General features: G+C 40.5%; 1 protein-coding gene across 3 annotated transcripts in view; it reads left to right on the top strand.

The window, feature by feature from the left end:
* Positions 1 to 919: 919 nt before the first annotated feature.
* sh3glb2b (SH3-domain GRB2-like endophilin B2b) overlaps positions 920 to 18,297 on the top strand; it is a 70,234-nt gene continuing 52,856 nt past the window's right edge. For 2 of the 3 annotated variants that reach the window (XM_080865812.1, XM_080865811.1), the window contains exons 1-5: positions 920 to 1,142; positions 5,191 to 5,332; positions 9,244 to 9,372; positions 9,650 to 9,783; positions 11,729 to 11,821. In XM_080865812.1, coding sequence (XP_080721938.1) covers positions 1,080 to 1,142; positions 5,191 to 5,332; positions 9,244 to 9,372; positions 9,650 to 9,783; positions 11,729 to 11,821 — 561 coding nt within the window. In that variant the 5' untranslated portion in view covers positions 920 to 1,079. Of the gene's footprint in view, positions 1,143 to 5,190; positions 5,333 to 9,243; positions 9,373 to 9,649; positions 9,784 to 11,728; positions 11,822 to 13,610; positions 13,674 to 18,297 lie in introns of all 3 variants that reach the window. The other variant, XM_080865810.1, reaches the window with a different exon arrangement.

Raw genomic sequence — 18,297 nt, 5'->3', positions numbered from 1 at the left:
AGTTAAAAAACTCTGCATTTTATATGTATTTGATCTCAATCTGAAATATACAGGCAGACATTTCAGTCTTCACCTGCTTTCAACTAAATCAGTGGTTTCCAAACTCTTTTTGCTAGGCCCCCCTTTGTTTTACAAGAAAAATGTTCTCACTGTAACTTTACTGTATAAAGAGCTAACATCTCCAAAATGTCAGGAGTAGTTCTGACATTCTAAAAATCAAGAATGTGGGATACTGTTTGTCCGTGATTTAAACAGCCCAGCATGTGCACCCAATGAAGGGGAAACCAATGCTGCAGGGGAGACCAAAGGGAAGACATGCTTCACCATATTTTCTAGTCTTTGGCTTGGAATGAAGTTGGTTTGGAAACATAATCAGCTATGCTTAATCTCCTGCTTTGCGTTTTTGTAGGCGCCCCATGCTAGCAGTGTCCAAGCGTTTTGTCCCCCCCCCCCCCCCCCTTTCATACCGTGCCCCCCCTGCCATGGCTCTGCCCCCCCCCCCCCCCCCCCCCCAGGGGGCGGGCCCCACACTGTGGCAAGGTCTGAACTAAATGATATATCCGTAAACATATTTATTTGGATACTTTAACATGGGGACCAGCTCACTGTTAAGAGCCACTAGTGGACACTAGAGGGACTGCAGGTTTTGGTGTTTTGTCTGCAGCCACCCCATCAAAAAACCGTAGAAACGCCCCTGAATGATGGATGTGACTGGAGAAGACATGAAAAGCAGACAGGTCCGCTTTGAATGCGTTTTTTAATGCAGATTTGTGATATTTCCGCAGTGCTTTTGTACTCAGCTGCCGGTAAAGGTGTCAGGGGAGGTCATGTGGAGATTCAGTACCGCTGCAGGGGAACCGGAGGAGTCGTGACTTGCAGCCCGGTGCGGTGTCTCTTTAAGCGCAGGGCGGTGAGCAGATTTCCGATCGTGCACGAAGCGGATTACAGTCCCTGACATCAGTCCTCCTCATCCTCCTCCTCTTCCTCCTGTTCCTGCTGCTCAGCTGATCCGGAGGATTCCCTCTGCGGGGACACTCAGCACAGCCCCGCCTGTATGCTCGCCTCCGCTCGCCTCCATCATGGACTTCAACGTGAAAAAACTGGCTTCTGATGCGGGGGTCTTCTTCACCCGGGCAGTGCAGGTAAGACCGGACCTCCCTCCAGCTGCAGGCGGTGATGTGTGGACCGATTTACTGCTAGGCTCTCACTGCATCCCGTTGGGCCTGGAGCTCGATGAAAGCAGCTGAAGCCTTGCGTTTTCTTCGTGAGGTCTGTGGGTATAACGGAGTGTATTTGTGTGGCGTGTTTTCCATGCAGACCGAGCAGCCCGCTGCGTGTAAGCCGATAAAGGTTTGTCTAGCCTCGATCCATTATTGATGGCTGTGATCGGGTGCATCACCCATGTGACTCCAGCAGACTCTGTCCTGCTCCCCTCCAACTCCCCAACATAGAGATTCATTCATTTATCTGGCTCACCAGCAGTAAACAGCATTAAATCCTTCACTCTCGAGAACTTGTACACCAAACCTCATTCGAAAAATTGGAAATTCATTGATAAAGTCTGTGCTACGAGTCAGGTAATGAGCAGAACAATACTGGATCTTTAGGCTTCAGTAAGAAATTCGGCAGCCATATGATACACTTTTTATTAAAAGCTTAAAAAGGTCTCCCATCTCACTCAACAAAGAAAGAGAAGACATCAAAACTGTATTTAAAACGTTATAATCAGGATACACTGAATTGTTACAGTAAGAAGCAAATATAAGATTAAAGTAAAAAAAAAAAAATGAGGGCACTTCAAAGAGTCAAGTTTTTAAGCCCTGTTTCAAACTAACTCACCATATTTTCAGGATGTTTGTTCCACAGCTGGAGAGCATGAAAACTGAAAGCTACTTCACTTTGTTTAGTTCCCATTTGTCGCAAGTAAATTCACATGCATCTATACCCAAGTTCATTTAGTGCTGCGTAGACTAAGAGCTGGGTTCTTGGGATCCCCTTTGGGCATTAGTGGGTGAGTTGCAGTTGTCTGTCACCTGTAAAGACAATAGTCTACAGTGCAGGAGGTCAAACTGACTTTCATTAAAGGCTGAAGTCGGTTTGGGATCACATCAAGGGCCACATAAAAACAGGGTCTTCTGTATAATATTGTTGAACATTGTGGATAGAATTTAATCTGCATAAAAGCCTCAATGACGCAACAAAAATTCAACAAGTTGCCTCATTGTTTCTGAGCAAGTCGAGCACAACAGCTGCTTATTTTCACTGTTTCTGTTAAAATCCTGAACATGGATCCACGTCACACCAACTCTGCAGTTAGAGCTGGATGTTGTCCATGAGCTTAAAAACTTGTGGTCTGACCAATGCATGAACAATGCATGAATGCATTTTTTCTGGGGGGGGGGGGGGGGGGGGGGGGGGGGGGTTTCTAGTCAGAAATCATTGAATTTATTGCTAAGTTATTATGCTGTTAAAGATTTCTTTATTTGAAGAGTGACACTTCATCCTATCCAGACAGAGGCTCTTCTGACTTCACCAAACATGAATGTTCACAGTATAATTCAAAGATTAAAATAATGTATTTTAAATCATTTAAGAATAATATTAATCAATAAAAGGAGAAAAGTCCAGTGAAGCATATTAACTGGTTTATTCTGCACACTGCTGCTCCTATTGGAAAAAATGAACCCATGAATGCAACAAGGTCAGACTGCTTTCCTGGAGGTTGTCCAAGTGCATTGTGGGAAAACACAGGAAACCAATGAAGGCAGGAAGCGGGATAAAAAACAAACAAAAAACAGCTCTGCACAACACCAGAAAACCATTAACTGTTTCTGTATTTTACATGTCTACACGTGTCATATATGACTCACGGACTGGGAGTGAAAGGGTTCCTGCACACTGACTTGAAAAGTCTGACCAACCATTAGTGAGACACTAAGAGAGAGAGGGAGAGAAAGAGACTCAGTCGTTGTTCTGTGTCTCTTTGTGGTTGGTGCTGCCAGGGCCGGCCCGTGGCATAGGCCGTATAGGCAAATGCTAAGGGCGCCGTCCATCAGGGGGCGCCACGCCAGTGCCACAAATGTTGAAAAAAAAAAAAAAAAGTTGGTACTATTATTTCTAAATACAAAAAATAATCCCACGTTAATTAAAATGCAAAGTAAAGCTTATTTAATAGAAATATTATTTGTTACAACATTACACTACACTGCTGATGTAGGGGGGCGCCACCTAAAATCTTGCCTAGGGCACCAGATTGGTTAGGGCCGTTTCTGGGTGCTGCGTCTGGGTGCAGATTTTGACACAATGCAACTACAGTACTGGATGTTGTGTTTTAGTGGTGCCAGTGACCAAGCAAAAAACTTAATAAGCAAATTTAAAGACCGTTAGATTAAATTTTGTATTTGGATAAACACTCAAATTTATCCCAGTTTGACTCTTCAAGATTCAAGATTCAAAAGCTTTATTGTCAATACAGCAGTATACACAGTATACAGAAATTCTGTTTCATCCCAAGCCACCCATGGTGCATAAAAGATATAACTCCAAGAGATATAAAACTAGAAATTGCAAAGTGCTGAGTTAATGTATTTTGCATAGTCCTTAAATTGCTCTGCTGTAAAGGATGGGAACGGTTAATTAAATACCCACAAATTAATTAAAACTTGGTGGACCTACGGCTTTTACAGTCCCTAAGGCCCTAAGTGGAGTCCAGTAATCCAGCCCTGAATAAGAGACTGTCCATCGTAGAGCTCCTGAATACCTGCCAGTACTTTTGCCTTTTAAAGAACCGATCTGGCCCATGAAGCTGCTGTCAGTCAGAGCTTCTCCCTGCTGCTTGGTGACAGTGACGGTGAATTCCTCAGCCTGCCTCTGAAGTCCAGCTGGCCGCCGTCGCTGTATGTCAGTCAGATTTGAATGAAAGAAATCATCTGACAGCCCGGCCTGATACCACAGATGGTGATCTTTGGCCTCAGTTATTAGAGAGCAGAACTGGGCCTTCTCATCTTTGATTGCATAAGACATGCTTCAAAGTTCCAGTTAGTGAGAATAAAAACTTATGTGTAAGTTAGAAACTGAGGTTTAAGATAATTTGTCTGGGTCTTAAAATATGATGGGTTTGTTCTGATTATTATAGAATTGCGATCATAAAGATCGAGTAAACGGTGGATGAAGAGCATGAGGACAACTTTAAAAATTAAGATATTTTCACATTGGTTTGTAAAACCTTTGAGATTTTCTGTAATTTCTGTATAAATAAAAACTAAAATGCCATGTGATCCTTTTTTTTTTTTTTTTAATGAACATCCTTTTGAAGTAGATGAAGAGAACCTTTGGACTTAGTCAAGGATTACCTTTTAATCTTGGGAATGCCAACCGAACAGTGACAAACTCTATTGATTTGGTGGTTTGTTGGTAGATAATTCATTCTGTTAAGTAAGTAATTCAATCTGTGACTTGTTGATTATGTCGCACTTCTTCTAATATGATCACAGATTAAGCATTATTAGAGATTTTACGATATGTACGCTGTGTTCACTGCATCATTCCATGTTTGGCACTGATCACCACCTGCACTCATGTATATATCATGTATATATCTATCTACTTAGCACTTTTAATTCTTATTCTTATTTTTATTTTCATGTCTATTTAAGCGTAATTTATGACAGTATGTTTGCACTGAAGCACCGCAGCAATTTCCTAATGTTGTAAACCTGCTCAACATTTGGCAATAAAACCCTTTCTGATTCTGATTCTGATATAGTATTCCATAGAAATCTAGGCAATAACTGTTGAGATGTTCACTCAAAGCTCCAAACATCAGCCCCATGCAGTCCCTCTCCACCTACGTGGGCCCGTGGCCCAAACGAGAATGGATTCCACCAAAAAAACAATTGGTGCCAGCAAAGTTGGAATGATGTTGAAGTGGCTATTGGACCCCTACAAAGCTTTTGGCAGATGCAGATCAGAATATTCCCCATGAAGTTACCCCAACTTCTGTAAAAATGCTATGTGATGATCAACTCTCAAAACTGTCAAAATATCAGCTGGTTTTCATAATCCAAACCGGCACTAGAACTGTGTGGTGATGGGCAGTGGATGACCTGGTTTAGATTCATACAGTCGTTGTTCTTCTAGAGCTTGTTTGCCTGTTATCAGTGTCATCTACCTGTGGCTTTTCACTCTTAGTTCACAGAAGAGAAGCTTGGCCAGGCTGAGAAGACTATGTTGGATCCACACTTGGAGAACCTGATCACTCGTGCCGACTCCACCAAGAATTGGACTGAAAAGATCTTAAAACAAACAGAGGTGCTACTGCAGCCCAATCCAAGTAAGTTCTACACATCGCGGAAGTTCCCCTACATATACAGGGAGTGCAGAATTATTAGGCAAATGAGTATTTTGTCCACATCATCCTCTTCATGCATGTTGTCTTACTCCAAGCTGTATAGGCTCGAAAGCCTACTACCAATTAAGCATATTAGGTGATGTGCATCTCTGTAATGAGAAGGGGTGTGGTCTAATGACATCAACACCCTATATCAGGTGTGCATAATTATTAGGCAATGTCCTTTCCTTTGGCAAAATGGGTCAAAAGAAGGACTTGACAGGCTCAGAAATAGTGAGATATCTTGCAGAGGGATGCAGCAGTCTCAAAATTGCAAAGCTTCTGAAGCGTGATCATCGAACAATCAAGCGTTTCATTCAAAATAGTCAACAGGGTCGCAAGAAGCGTGTGGAAAAACCAAGGCGCAAAATAACTGCCCATGAACTAAGAAAAGTCAAGCGTGCAGCTGCCAAGATGCCACTTGCCACCAGTTTGGCCATATTTCAGAGCTGCAACATCACTGGAGTGCCCAAAAGCACAAGGTGTGCAATACTCAGAGACATGGCCAAGGTAAGAAAGGCTGAAAGACGAGCACCACTGAACAAGACACACAAGATGAAACGTCAAGACTGGGCCAAGAAATATCTCAAGACTGGTTTTTCTAAGGTTTTATGGACTGATGAAATGAGAGTGAGTCTTGATGGGCCAGATGGATGGGCCCGTGGCTGGATTGATAAAGGGCAGAGAGCTCCAGTCCGACTCAGACGCCAGCAAGGTGGAGGTGGAGTACTGGTTTTGGTTGGTATCATCAAAGATGAGCTTGTGGGGCCTTTTCGGGTTGAGGATGGAGTCAAGCTCAACTCCCAGTCCTACTGCCAGTTTCTGGAAGACACCTTCTTCAAGCAGTGGTACAGGAAGAAGTCTGCATCCTTCAAGAAAAACACGATTTTCATGCAGGACAATGCTCCATCACACGCGTCCAAGTACTCCACAGCGTGGCTGGCAAGAAAGGGTATAAAAGAAGAAAAACTAATGACATGGCCTCCTTGTTCACCTGATCTGAACCCCATTGAGAACCTGTGGTCCATCATCAAATGTGAGATTTACAAGGAGGGAAAGCAGTACACCTCTCTGAACAGTGTCTGGGAGGCTGTGGTTGCTGCTGCACGCAATGTTGATGGTGAACAGATCAAAACACTGACAGAATCCATGGATGGCAGGCTTTTGAGTGTCCTTGCAAAGAAAGGTGGCTATATTGGTCGCTGATTTGTTTTTGTTTTGTTTTTGAATGTCAGAAATGTATAATTGTGAATGTGGAGATGTTATATTGGTTTCACTGGTAAAAATCAATAATTGAAATGGGTATATATTTGTTTTTTGTTAAGTTTCCTAATAATTATGCACAGTAATAGTCACCTGCACACACAGATATCCCCCTAAAATAGCTAAAACTAAAAACAAACTAAAAACTACTTCCAAAAACATTCAGCTTTGATATTAATGAGTTTTTTGGGTTCATTGAGAACATGGTTGTTGTTCAATAATAAAATTATTCCTCAAAAATACAACTTGCCTAATAATTCTGCACTCCCTGTATAAAGTCGCATCTTCAACTCTGCGCACGGGGTTTAAAGAAGATGTAGTTCTTAAACTTGTTGACAAAAGATCTGTTCATACGTGTTTTGCTAATTGTTGCTCAGTAACATTAAGCTTTGAAACTAAAAGTTAAGGTTTCTACTAAAGAAATTTCCCTGGGAAGCAGAAACCGGTTGAGCTCTATCATTTCCACCAGAAGTTCCCGAATTCCAGCGATAGATTATTTCCCCCTTTCCCCTTTTGTTGAACTGTATATGTAATAAGTCTTTGCTCAGGAGCTAGTATTTTCTGAAGATTGACAACCTTCCCGTGTTAACAACTAATGCTAAGTGGTCATGTATAAAAGCTTTTTAATCTTGCAATTTTTTAATGCTCTACATTTCTGAGAAACCACTACTAAAAGCAGGATTTGTTTTTAGTGTCTGACAGTAATTGAAAATAATTAGCCAGGGGGATTTTGTGTTTGGACTAACAAGAAAGTCGAAGCTTCTGAGGTTGTTAGGTCAGAATTTGAGACAATTTCCCAAATTAATTTTAGTTTAATCAGTTTAACTTGCTGGAGGAACCTTTACCCTGGGGAAGGTTCCTGGACGTTAGTTCCTGGGTGTTTTGGGAACTTTCTCTGGAAATGTGCCTTTTAGAAGCTTCTATAGTTAAACGTGAACATGATTGGGTTTTTGGGAGTAATGCCTAACCTTTGACCTGTGTATTTTGTACCCTCCATGCTTCAGTTGACCACACTGGTAAGTCTTGGCCTTGTTTCCCAGAGTGCTTTGTGTAAAAAGCCTCCTCAGCATTGTGATGTGACTACAGATTATACATACATAGCTGTGGTCAAAAGTTTCCATAAACTCATCATGGGCAGGAATGTCAAAGTAATCTTGGGCTTGAGAGGTGGTGTAGTGGCATAAGGTTGGAAAGCCTCACATTTACTCCTCCAAACACACATATTGTCATTGTGGCCAAATAGCGGTGTTCATTTTAGAGCAGGGGCTTCGTTGTGGGTTGGTACCCTCTCAATCCAAGGTGGTGTAAAGCTCTAGATAGTTTATTAAAAGCCCAAAATTACTCTGGTTTTTCATGCACATAAACTTCTGACGACATCTGTAGTCTAGCACATACCACAGACCTACAGTACGGCCCCACATTTTAAGCTTCAGGCACCGTCTGCTGTGCTGTTTAAGGTCTGAACTGGAGCTTGTAGATACAAACAGGTGTTGAATTACTAATGACCTTCTATTCAGGAAGACAGCTGCCAACTTTTGATGGGATACAGCCATTGATACCTTCGTGAGGCCTGGTTGATTCAAATACCATACTCGGGTACAATTGTATGTACTTGTATTTTTATTTCCCATCACACATTATACCAATCAGACCCATCAGATGGTTTGAAGTCATCCTGGAAACTATTTGGAGAAGGGCTGGTTCTTTGATATAATGATTAGCAGGCGATTGAACCATCTGTCTGTCACTGCTTTTCATGGGCCACTTCAACCAATCATGTCACGACAGATATGATGCCACCCACAACATTTATCTGCTGTTATATGCTGTCGTTAAAAACAGGTTGAAGTCTAGATTACAGATCCATTTGTGATCCAGCTGCCATGGAAAGCAAAGGCTATACTTTCATTAGCTGAACGGAACATTGGGCTGCAGCTTTGATCTTGCTGCCAATATTTAATGATCAAAGACGCCGATCCACTCCTACCCCTGGATAGCCCTGTTGGTGGGATTGGTCAGTTGCAATTCTGGTCCCAGAGAAACATAATGTGATACCATAGGAAGACCACTTATGTGGCAATGTCAGATAAAATATCAGATAGAAGATTATGACACTAGTGGGTTCCCACTAAAAAACGCTTCAAGAGCTGTACACGCCCACCACCGACCCCAACCACCTCCTGCCAGCTCTGATGCAGCTTGAATTATTAATAACCAAGGTTACATCTGTGCATAAGTGAATGTTTTTCAGAACCGCCAACATGTCTGCACTTACTGAAGATTAACTGAAGATTAAGCATCTGCAGTGAACTGGTGTTTACACATAGCGTATCAGAGGAATTTGGAGGAATGTTTCCCCATTTAAAAAAAACTTATTTTAGAAGCAAAGATAACCTTTGGTATTAAGAGTAAACTATGGATAAATTCAAGACAAAAATGACAGCAAATTACCTTTTGTTAAACTCTCTTTGTTCAGAGAGATTAATAACACCTTTCGTACAATTGAACTCTTAAATGTAGGATAATAAACAGTGTGGGATATTCCTTTTAATGTGTTGGTCACAGTTGTCTTTTTATCACCTTGTATCCAGGTGCTCGGATCGAGGAGTTCATCTATGACAAGCTGGACAAGAAGCTTCCCTCCAGGACGACCAACGCGGAGCTGCTGGGTCAGTACATGCTGGACGCCGCCATCGAATTCGGTTCAGACACGCCATACGGTGAGTGGACCTGCAGCTGAAACTGACACTGCTGCAGCTAATGACTCATGAAGCTCTAAATGCTCCTCTGAAGCAGCTCTCTTTCTGTTAGCAGTTAAAGAGCACACCATTTTACAACATTTTCGAGAAAACAAAAAAAAAATGTGGATGTGGATGCTGCTTAAACAGCTAAAACACACTTTAGTCCAAATTGTATTTAAAAACCGATTTGATTGTTTTGTCTCCATCAAACCTGTGGTTTGAACCTGAGTGTGCTGCTGTGCTGTTGTAACTGTAGGCAAGACCCTGATCACAGTAGCGGAATACCAGAAGAGGCTCGGAGGAGCCGAGCGCGAGTTCCTCCACACTTCAGCCGTCACTTTCCTCTCACCTCTGCGCAACTTCCTGGAGGGAGACTGGAGGACCATATCAGTGAGTGTGTAGTATGAAAATATGGTAGTATATGTAAATACGGACGTGCTGATACAAAATAGGAATGAAGTCTTTGCAGCTGTAAGCATCCTTATTACATCCTTTAGGAAAGCAAAAGAGAAAGTGCCGTCCCAGAATTCACAGCATCATTAAAAACAACAGTGATGTGTCGGTCGCGAATGAAACTGCTCTTAGAGCCGGCTCTTTGAAGTGAATGACGCGAGCCGTGGGTTGTTTGTTTTTTTTTTCTTTCTCTCAGCCTCTCTCTCGCACTTTTTTCCGCTTCACTCTGCACGCGAGCCTTGTGCTTGCGCTGGGCAGAGGGGGGAGGGGCGGTAATTACACTCACAGTAGCACAGGAACAGAGCGGGAGGGAGAGAGAGAGAAAGAGAGCCAGGGACAACAACGTCACATCAGAAAGGTATAGTAATCATCCACAACTATATTCAGTTGCGGATGATAAAGGATTGAGAAAGTTTATTCATGCAGGCCCATATGACAGAGAATGTGCATCTTCTTTTTATTTTCATATTTTAATTTATATTTAATTGTGTTGTGGTTTGCAGTGTTTTGTGTTGTTTCAGTTTAAATTTGTAAAAGGAAAAAGCTGAAAATTTAAATAGTTAAAAGTTGAAATGTGAATAGTTGGTTTTTGTATTATATGATTTATTTATTACATTTTATGTGGAGTGAATAAATAAAAGTATATTTACGGTGGCCCGTACAGACAAAACACGTACAAAACACAACAGAAGTGCTCTAGGATGCTGGGCGCAGTGTTGAGCTTTTGTTACCTGGTGGCTACACAAGCCAGGAAGTACCAACGACCGGATTTGATGTGTGGTAGTAACATGTAAATGAACATTTTTTTATTCTATTTTTTGTATATATATGAGTGCTTGTGTATAAATACACAAACAATACACATATGCTTTCAATTGTGTTATTTAAGTGATCTAGGTAGCTCTGTTTAGGAAGTTCAGTTAACTCTAGGAATGTGTTTTGGAGTTTGCGTGTGCCTTGTCTCTAGGGGCCACCGTATATATTTATATATAAATAAAACCACGTTTTTTTAGATTAGTAATTCCTTTTGTGCATAATTTCATATTGTTGTTAATAATAAATTAATGAAAGCAACAAAACAACCTGAAGAGCCGGTTGGGAGTCGAAAGAGCCGGCTCTCTAAAAAGAGCCGGAAATCCCATCACTAAAAAACAAACAGTCAACATGGCTGTGTGGTGAATATCATGAAAATGTTCATTAATAGTGTGTTTTTCATTTAATGCCATAACCTGCTGATATGTTTGAACCTTTAAAACCGCAGCTGAACTCTGACCTTTACACAGCTGCAATAACAGATGAGTAGGTTTCAGTGACAGCGTTGGCATGCATGATGATCTCAAGCATACCTGAAGTGAGAATTTGGACAAAGTTAAACTACTGACAAAGTTTAACTTGTAATTTGCACTTATTGGAAATCTCAGCAAGTCTCAAAATGTTAAAAATCGCAGTAATATCATATTGTGATTTGTGATAATATCGTATCGTATTGAGAGCAGTCAGGCTCTCTGAGCAGCAAACCTCTCCTTTCCTCTGTCCTGACCAGTTCTTCTTCACATTTTTCCCTAACCTCATGACTTTTTCCACAAAAAAAGAGTGACTGGGAAAGGGAAAGTGGGAAAGGAAAGCAATACATAGGAAAAAGTGCTTACCAAAATAAAGCGGGAAGCTGAAAGAAAGAAGAAAATGTTCCTAACGCAAAGATAAAGAAGGGAAAGAATATCAGTAAAAATAAAATGGTGATCAAAACACAAATCCTGAACTCAGAGTCAGAGTGATGTACTCGCTGCTGGAGGTCTTCAGGGTGATGATGTGTTGCACAGGTTTGCTGCAGGTTTGATCCTCGCGGTTGTTCCTGAATGAATCATTTTTCTTCCTCGTGCAGAAAGAGAGGCGGCTGCTGGAGAATCGCCGGCTGGATCTGGACATCTGTAAGGCACGCCTGAAAAAAGCCAAGCTGGCAGAAGCCAAAGCGGCGGTGAGATCAAATTTCAACAGTTCTTCTTCTACCCTAAGATCAGAAACCATCAGAGCACAGCCAGACTCAGACAGCTTTAAGTGAAGTCAGTCAGGTGCTCATTTTGTTCTTGTTTTGGTCACATGTTCAGAGTGCATGTGTGCAGATTCACCTCTGACATGTTGGAGAGCTTACTGGCTGGCTGCGCTGCTTGTCGCATGTTTGTCAGATTCATGAAGGAAAAGTTCCTAACGCTTCTTTATGCACCAACTCTGCATGGAAATATTACAAACAGTCTTTTGGTTTAGTCTTTAAAAACTCCAACAGATGCAGTGGACGCCTCGTTAGCAGACGGGTTGATGGCTGCTCTGTTAACACTCGTAGAGCAGCAGATGTCTCAGCCATGACCGGATTATCAGAACTAAAGTCCAGTTCAGTGATCACTGGGAGCCTTCAGAGTTCATCTGTTCACCATCGCATTGATTTTAAAGTGATTTAATCTAACACAGCTACCTCAGATTATCCTATGCATGCAGGAATGTAAGAAAACAAACACGGTAAACCTGATATTAGTTGATGCTGGTGAGCTATCTCAGACGCCTGTGGTACCAACAACTCTGAATCAGGAACAGCAGGGGGCGCCCGTGTCACAAAACAAAACATCAGTACCGGTTTACTCCGATCAAATGAGCCCTTCAGTAGTAGATTTATGACAGGGATTAATAATCTTTTACATCACAAGAGACATTTTATGGGGATTTTTGATCCTCAAAAATCTTAATGGGGCCACAAAACATATTTAAGCTTAAAAATGGAAGGTCCAATCAATCCAATCAATGTCATTGATGTTAGTAATTCAGATATTTTAACACAAGATACTTTAAGTTCAATTTTATTTCTACAGCATATTTAAAAGCAACAAAGTTGATGGAAGTTCTTTACAAGTTAGTTTAAAACAAACAAGAAAAGACCATAGACCAATAAATAAATATTATAAAGTAAGTCGTGAAAACAAACAATAAATTTAACTTACAACAAGCTAAAAAAAGACACTACAAGATAAAAAAAAAAGCCAGATGGGACTCAACGTGAAACTTAATTTAAAGCAAAGGTAAACGAAGTGAGTTTGAAGACAGGATTTAAAAGAATCTCCAGCACAAATATGGAGTTTCAGGTTATTCCAGAGTCTCAGGGCTTCAACTCGAGACCTCAGCAGTCAGAGGAACTTTAGCTGCTTTAAATCTAGAAACCTGAACAGAGGTAGAGTCTGTGTAAACCTGCTAAAACCGCAGTGATGTGATCATGTTTCTAACACCTGTTAAAAGATGAGCAGCAGTATTTTGGACAAACTACAGATGAGTTTTCAAGACACACCTGTAGAGAATTACAGGCATGAATGAGGTTTTTCATGGAGGACGATAGGATTTCTAAAATTATAGAAGCTGAAAAACTTCTATTTCCAATAAAACACAAAATTTTTAAAGTGGAAGAAAAATCTACCAGCATGATCAGACCTTCCTCTGTTTGTGAAAAAAAAAATCAAATCAAAAGTGTCCTTTTAGTAAACTTTAAAAAATAAAACCACACAGCAGCTTTAAAAGGAGATAAATTATTCACTGTGACGTCTCTTTGGGGTCAGCAGGAGTCACAGGTTAAATGCTGTGGATGCTTCCAGCTTCAGGCTCAATGATCCGCTCTCGTTGTGGTTGCTTTGTGCTTCCTGCTAACATGTTTTTCTTTGTCTGCTCACGGTTTGTAACTGCATGACAACCTGTGTTTGTTTCCTCCTCCTTGCTCTCCTTTGCTGTAGGCTACACCTGATTTTCAGGAGACTCGGCCTCGAAATTATGTTCTTTCTGCCAGTGCATCTGCGGTAAGAGAAACGAGCAGCACCGCAGAGCTCATGGCTCACATGACAATCAAGAAACTGCATTTTTAACATGTCATATGCAAACAACTCCATAAGAAGCTAACAGCAGCATCTTTAAGTCTGACTGGCAGCTGAAGCTGTTAACACAGGCTTGTTTAACAACCGGGTTTCCATTTACCATCAACCTGTTTATGTATTTTCTTTGGTTTTACTTATTATCAAAAATTTAGTTTTTCTTTCTTTTTATATTAAAATATACTAATTTCATGGCAATCACAAATGAACAAAGTGAACCGGAAGTGAGGACAGTGGGGGAAAAACAGCCGTATGATTTTTCTAAAAAAAAAAAACCAAAATGCAACAATTTCTGCATATGTTGGAAATATATGAAAATGGATTTTTAATTGTATTTTTATTTATTTTCTTTTTGAGAAAGCAACCTCACTAGTCAAATAAACAAAAATAGCCTGAGGTGAGGAAAGTGAGCCGTCATTAAAAAAACAGCCATTCTGTCACATTAAATATGAATTTATAATTAATGACTCATCAGGTTACACAAAGGTTACATTGACAAACAGAAAAAAGCCAAATGAAATCAATTGTATCCATAATGTAGGTGCAGAAACGTAAAAGTCTGGTTTACTCTCTTAGTTTTAAATTATTATTATTATTATTATCATTATTGTTATTAATGATAATGATAATAACAACAATGAAACAAGCCTTGTTCTGATGGAGGTTTCTTCCTATTAAAAGGGAGTTTTTCCTTCCCACTCTCGCCAAAGTGTTGCTCATGGTGGGTGATCTGATTGTTGGGGTTTCTCCGTATTAATGTGTCTTTAATTTACAGTGTAAAGAACGTCGAGGCCGCTGTTATTGTGGTGAAATAAAACGGAAATGAACTATCACTCCCCTGATACTAGTACTGCTACTGTTATTAGTGCTGCTACTGCTTCTGCTACCAGTCTTGCTATCAATATGATTTCAGCTACTGTAAAATAGAATTTCCCAATAATGGGCAGAAATACTATTTATTATTCTTTTTTATTATTATTATTTATGTATTCTTTTTTTTTTTTGCTTGCTTGAGAAAAGGAAACCCAATAAGCTAAAGGTTTTGTGTTTCACTGCTTCAGTTTTTTTTAATGGTTCTCAGATGTATTAAAAAACTGTTCAAATCAAAATGTAGTTTTGCCACAGCTGTATTAGCGAACACTGCAGGCTGCTGCTGTCACTAACAATTTGCTGCTTAAATGAAAGTTAAATAAACAGAAAAGGGGAAAAAAAATCTAATTTCATTACCAGGATCTCAGATTTTTAATCTGAGCAGCATTTTTCTGCAAATCGCACTCAAAAAGTTTTTTTTTTTTTTAGACTGAAACGCACACGTGACAGCTTTTTAACCCAGTGAGATCCTGACCTGTTGTTTTTAGAGGACAACACAAGAGTTTATTTCTTTACTTCTGCTGGAACGTTTATAATTTCAAAGAAAGCTCAGGGATGAACAATAGGAAGGTATAAAAATGAAAACACAACACAGCATGTAATCTAAACCTGGCCGTGTCTTCTCAGAAGAAAAGCTGTTTACAGAAGTCTGTGAGCACAGATGAGGAACACAAAGATCTGAAAGTGAGATTTGTTTTATCTCAGCTGAACCCATCAGGGCTCTGGAGTTTACACTTCACTGGCTCCTTTATTTTGTGCTAACACCTAGAAAATAAAAAGTTGTCAGATTGCAGATTTCACAGCATGAGTGATCTTTCAGGGCTGTGTTTTGAATGTTTAGTCAAGCATGTCGTGTTAGCCATGAGATAACCGTGTTTGTGCATGACGTGTTACAGATGACACAAGCATGTTTGAGCATGGTTATTATTGTTTAGTTTTGGCTCTGATGCTTTTTAAATGAGGCCTTGTTGAAGTTTATTGTATGTCCATGTGAAATAAAACAAAAACGGCAGCTTCAGCTCAAACAGAAACACCGCTCAGCAGAACCTGGAAGAAGCATGGACTTTTATTTTGAAAAATCACTGTAATTCATTGGAGTCATAAGTTCTTAATTATTTTTATGATCAAATCACATTTCCTGATAAATACAGTCCCTGGGATCCTTGTCACTTTATATTCAACTATCTTGTATTTGTAACCTGCCTGATTTTTATGGCTTCACTTACGATCGTGGCTCAAGAGTTGGGAGTTCGCCTTGTAATCGGAAGGTTGCCGGTTCGAGCCCCAGCTTGGACAGTCTTGGTTGTTGTGTCCTTGGGCAAGACACTTCACCCGTTGCCTACTGGTGGTGGTCAGAGGGCCCGGTGGCGCCAGTGTCCGGCAGCCTCGCCTCTGTCAGTGCGCCCCAGGGTGGCTGTGGCTACAATGTAGCTTGCCATCACCACTGGGTGGATGACTGGATATGTAAAGCGCTTTGGGTCCTTAGGGACTAGTGAAGTGCTATACAAATACAGGCCATTTACCATTTATTTTACCATAAAATTAAAATATCCTTAAAGAGCCTCTGTGCAAAGCCTCAGTTCATGCTCAGTCTGAAACAAGCCTTTTTAGCTCCTCCCCCTTTCAGAGGGCTTTCTTCTGATTTAAGCAGAAGTGGTTGGAGCTTCAAATACCTGGTTTAGAGTCGACTGAAACCTGAGGTTATACCTTCATGTTGTTATTTATTGGCCGTGTTTAATATTAGTGCTGGAAATGTATGTGACAGGAAATAATCTGTTATGTTATTTCAGACAGTTACAGTGTTTATGCAGCGTATGATTTTTTTTATTTATTTTTGATTTTTTGACCCCCTCTGTGGTTTCATTAAACCAGCTGCAGAGCGGCTGGGAGAGCTGGGACGTGGAGCCCGACCCGGTCGTGTCAGAGCAGAGGAAGGTTGGACACGTGGAGAGACTAGAAGTCCCGTGTTTGTTTAGTAGTTTGGGTAGAAAAGACATGTTTTTTAGGGTGTTTCATGGTTATTTCCCCCCCTGTTTAGAATTCACAGTTGTTTTGTTCCCTCCCTTTGTTATTTTTAGAGCGCACAGAACACAGAGATAAACTAGGCATCGGTTAGGACACTCTCAGAAGATCAGATTTTAGGAAATTCACTGATTACTTTTGCAGATTGAATCAGCAAACTAGACCAAAGAGATGTCACACAGTTTCCACTGGAGACTTTTCTGGTAAATTTGGGAAATAAATTAACTTTATAAAAATCTGTGAAGCTGGAGAAATGCAATAAATTGTATTCTTTGTGTGACACAAGATAGGAAGGACCGTACCTTTTATTCACAAAAAGAGCCTCAAGGTTACCGTTTCATTCATCCCAAATGGACAGGGGAATTTTTTATTTTAATGTTAATAACATTATAACAGACATGCAGTGTTTTAAAAAAAAAAAAAATCATAGCCTCTTTAAATTTTTCACATTCAGACCAACACGTTGTTCAAAATGTTTTACAAATAAAAATCTGTGTGGCCTGCGTATGTATTCAGGCCCCTTTACTCTAACAGCCCTAAATAAAAGAGGTCGTCTAATAAATAAACAGAGTCCAGAGTATGTCCTTTAATCTCAGTCTAAATACAGAACACGGTTCTGTGACAGCCTCAGAGGAACATTAGAGAACAAACTGCATCGTGAAGACCAAAGAACTCACAATTTTTCACATAAACTAGTATAAACCTGCACACAGGGATACACATCTACATTTAGGATGGTTAAACATGAAGTATCTGTCCATAAAGTCTTTTCAAAGCGAAAGATGCTCCCTCCCTGCTACAATACTGCATGTTTACCACCGGGGGGCGCAGCTCCACACTAGTTCCTCCAGTCTTCAGCATCTGCAGAATGCAGAGTAAAGGTCGTGTGAAGTTCAGCAGCAGCTGCAAGAGGCGCGTCATCGCTGTGTTTACAGTGCATTTGAGGTCATGCTTTCCCTTTACTCAGCATCTCCTGTAACTCAGGTTCACTCAATGAAATGATGCGTTTGAGTCTTAATTATAAACATTAGCACAGTTTATATCGCATGCTGTCGTCATAGCCCGGGTAGAAGGGCATGAATTTGGGATCATTTCACAGGGAGACCAGATCCCAACGAACCAAAAAGTGTTTGTAAAGCAAAGTGTGTAAAGGTCGCTAATGCAGGGTTTGGCATTACTAACACAAACAAAAAACTGCTTTTATTTGATTTAAATGTTTCCTTTCTGTAGTGGAATTGTTCAGCAGCGGGGTTTCCCCTGTGATTTCTGCTTTCAATGCAAACAACAAAAAGCAATTTGTTGTTTCTCATTTGGAAGGTGACTCACACGATTTTATCCTTTCCCTTTGTAATCCATCTCACTTCTCCCACAGCACAGGATAACCCCACCCACCAGTCTTATTTACAAACGGAGATTCCTGCCTTGGCATCTTTTTATAGCTCTGTGTGCTGGATGATGAAACTTGAGCATTATTTTCCAACATGGGAACATTTAAAACCTGCAAAAATCCTCAGAGTCCCACTGCGTCTCGCTAAGTAACTGAAATAAATTTTTGTTTTGGTATGTAATGCAATGTAATGCAGGCTCGACCCCAAGTAAAAGATGGGATGTTCTGAGAAGATAGAAGTTAAAGTTAAGTGGGCTAAATAAACTTAATTAA

This window comes from Rhamphochromis sp. 'chilingali' (assembly GCF_963969265.1).
Source record: "Rhamphochromis sp. 'chilingali' genome assembly, chromosome: 2".
Taxonomy (NCBI): domain Eukaryota; kingdom Metazoa; phylum Chordata; class Actinopteri; order Cichliformes; family Cichlidae; genus Rhamphochromis; species Rhamphochromis sp. 'chilingali'.
The sequence above is the reverse complement of the archived record's forward strand: the minus strand, read 5'-3'. Positions and strand labels throughout refer to the sequence as shown.